The sequence below is a fragment of the Morus notabilis genome, unplaced genomic scaffold, assembly GCF_000414095.1.
Source record: "Morus notabilis unplaced genomic scaffold, ASM41409v2 Scaffold2072, whole genome shotgun sequence".
NCBI classification, from domain to species: domain Eukaryota; kingdom Viridiplantae; phylum Streptophyta; class Magnoliopsida; order Rosales; family Moraceae; genus Morus; species Morus notabilis.
In genome coordinates this window covers 60,670-64,090 of record NW_010367024.1, presented here as the reverse complement: position 1 = coordinate 64,090, position 3,421 = coordinate 60,670, and the positions used below count along the sequence as shown (strand labels likewise).

The 3,421-nt window shown below is 36.7% G+C and overlaps 1 protein-coding gene across 1 annotated transcript; it reads left to right on the top strand.

Moving 5' to 3' along the window:
* The first annotated feature begins 789 nt into the window (after window positions 1-789).
* LOC21385422 (GDSL esterase/lipase At5g14450) lies at window positions 790-2,762 on the top strand. The gene is made up of 5 exons (XM_010111754.2): window positions 790-1,045; window positions 1,222-1,431; window positions 1,524-1,696; window positions 1,801-2,074; window positions 2,399-2,762. Exons 1-5 carry the CDS (start codon window positions 790-792, stop codon window positions 2,641-2,643), a joined length of 1,158 nt encoding a protein of 385 aa, XP_010110056.1. The 3' UTR covers window positions 2,644-2,762.
* Window positions 2,763-3,421: the final 659 nt, after the last annotated feature.

Genomic DNA, 3,421 nt, shown 5'->3' with positions numbered 1-3,421 from the left:
CCCATGTTGCTAAACATCCTCAGAAAACGACATGAATGTAAAAACGACAGAATAAACTACATCCCAAAATACGTTTGTATCTCGAGAAACGACTTGATTTTGAAAACCCACAAGAACCACAAAACTGAAGAAATCGACAACATCATCTTAAATGACACAAAATTAATTCATGAAAGCGACATGAACTAACAACAATTCACACCTATAAAAACGACAGCATAAAAAAAAAAAAAAACTAATTTCATCTAGTTTAACGACACAATTACAAGAACATACTCAAAAACAATACTCAGAAGAAGAATATTTAGATCAAAAGCACTTCAAACGGCTACTCAAGTCATTTCTTTTAATTTTTATTTATTATTATTATTATTTTTTTTTTTTGGCTACTGCAACGGCTACTAAGTCATAAAGATTAGATCTGGAATTTTCTTATACAATCATAAGAATGACGTGGGATTTTTGAAAGATTGAAGTCAAGTGGATAATGGACATAAACGGAATATAATATCAATAAAATATTCTTTTCTTTGGGGGGGAAATCATTTTCACGTTACAAGCACTTACCAGAATGAACCCATTACTGATTGTCGTTTGAGAAAATGTAAACATCTCATAGTCAACGAAAGCAATAGATAAAGAACAGCTAGTTAACGTTAGCAAGTAAGAAACCCAGTATTAAAATCCAAGTCAAGTGGTCTTTCTTTATAGATATATATATATATATATATATATCTATATATATATCCAAGCTTCCATTCCAGGTATGTATCTCTTGCTTGCAGTGAAATGGAGGTCACTACTAGTGCAAGATTTTTATTTGCAGGAGTTTTGTTTACGTGGGTTCTCAGTGTTGGATGTGAAAAAGTGACTGACAATGTAATGCCTTGTGAATTCCCAGCAATTTTCAATTTTGGCGATTCAAATTCGGACACTGGTGCTATTTCAGCTGCATTTTACCCAAGGCCTCCTCCCAATGGAGTAACTTTCTTCCATGATCCTGCCGGGAGAGTTTGTGATGGCCGCTTGGTCATTGATTTCATTGGTAACTAAATTATGCACTCCAATTATTTGTAGTTTTTCCTCAAAGAGTCGCTATTTTAGAATAAGATGTCTGATGCATTGTTGTTTACATGTGTAATATGTGTAAAAATTGAACTTTCTATGTTCAAGTGACGTGGGACTCCAGCTTCTTTGACCTTTTACAACATACTTTTGCAGCGAAGTACCTTGGATTGCCGTACTTGAGCCCGTACTTGGATTCATTTGGGACCAATTTCAGGCATGGTGCAAACTTTGCTACAGGGGGAGCGACTATTAGGCGGGCGAATGATTCGCTGTTCGTGTCTGGTATTAGCCCGTTTCCGCTTGATATCCAAACCGTGCAATACTCCAACTTCAAGAACCGCACCACCAAGCTTTACTCCCAAGGTTGTTTTTAAAATCACCATTGTTACAGCAAACGCTTTTCCAAGCATTTGAATCTAGTAGGGATTTTCCTTTCTCATTTTGACCTCTTGCAGGCAGGAGAAGCGCGAACAGAAAAAACTTTCCAAGACCAGAGGAGTTCTCAAAGTCACTCTTCGTGATTGATATCGGGCAAAATGATCTTTCTGCAATTTTCCGAAATACGTCCAAGGAAAAAGTTCAATCCGCAATCCCCGATATGATCAACCAGTTCGGTGTGGACGTCCAAGTAAGAAGTACTTTTCAGTTTAATTGGCGATACACATATGGAATAGTTGTAATCTTTCTTACCTCTAGTGGATGTCATGCTCAATATTTAACCACATTTTACAGTTTCTATACCAACAAGGAGCAAGGACATTCTGGATACATAACACGGGTCCCATTGGTTGCTTGCCGTCAACCCTGTTCGACATCCATAATCCAGTCCCTGGCTTTCTTGATGGCAATGGTTGTGTCAAGTCTCAAAACGACGTGGCAAAAGAGTTTAATAGGCAGCTGAAGGAGAGAGTGAACAAACTAAAGACAGAGCTTCCTCTCGCTGCAATAACATATGTGGACATGTATGCTGCAAAGTATAGTTTGATCAGCGATGCAAAGAAGCAAGGTAAGAGGAATTAAAACAACTAACCATTTTTGAGCTCTTATACAACTATACCACCAAATGAAACGCACAATATCCTGCCTTTTCTGTTGTCACAGATTATAAAGTTGAGCACTACAAGTTTTTAGCCTAATTACACAATACCATGCAATATTACACAAATCCAACGCTCTTATATGATAGAATGTGATTGATCCAAGATCGATAGTATAATGCTAAAACTATGGAATCCTTATCGATATTGCTTCGAACAAACAAGCCAAGAAATTATATGGTTGACTTCTTTTTTACTAACCTTTTCTTCCTTCATGTTCTTCGATTTCGCAGGATTTTTTGAAAATTTGAATATCTGTTGCGGTTCTTACAAGGATGGCATTCGTTTTTATTGTGGGAATAATTTACTAAAGAACGGAACTCAGATTTTTATTGGTGCCTGCAAAGATCCTTCCCTGCATATTAGTTGGGATGGTATACACTATACGGAGGCTGCAAATCGCTGGATCGCTAACCAGATAATAAGCGGTTACTTCTCCGACACAAAGATTCCGATTACACATGCATGTTATAGATAGGCATTAGACTTCACATCCATCTTGTGATTTCAACACTCAAATTAAGATTGACAATCAATGTACACAATAATTTAACTTGGTCTCAAAATTACCTTTCACATTGAAGGGAGACCTTTGAAAGCGCATTACTAAAGCATGTGTTTTATACTTTGTTATTGTTTGATATCAATTAAGTTAGATTTCTTCGGTTTTCCTAGAAGCCAAACATAAAAGGAAATAAGGAGGAAGGTGTTGGAAAATTAATGGCATCGAGTGCGTAGCGGAATTTAAAAATTTTAATCAACGTCAAAGTCAAAGAAGAACATGTTCATGATGCTATATAACATAAATACTAAATATCTAAAACATACCTTTTGAGATTTTAGGAAATTACACGTCTGACAGATCTAAGCGTTCTAAACAGCAACCGGAAGAGCCTCAACCAACTGGTCTTCTTTGCTATTCTCGTTTCCACAATCGGTGTGCGGGTGGGCACACGTCGTTTAATCTCCTCTAGGTATTCTTGATCTCCTTCCAATCACAAGAGAGCCAAAGAAAAAATTGTTCTTGAGAATTAAACAATTTTTTCTCTAAGGAATCTTTTATCAATAGCCTCCAAAAAGTTTCTCAAGTGATCTAATGAGTAATGTGACTTAATAGGCTATTTATAGTGTTTTGGAAGTTATACTTCCGTAACAATTAAGTTTCCCAAAGTTCTAATCGTATCTAGAGTCGATTTTCCCACGTCAGCATGCATTTTACGTTACAACCGGTCGACCGGTGACAGAGACGTTATAAC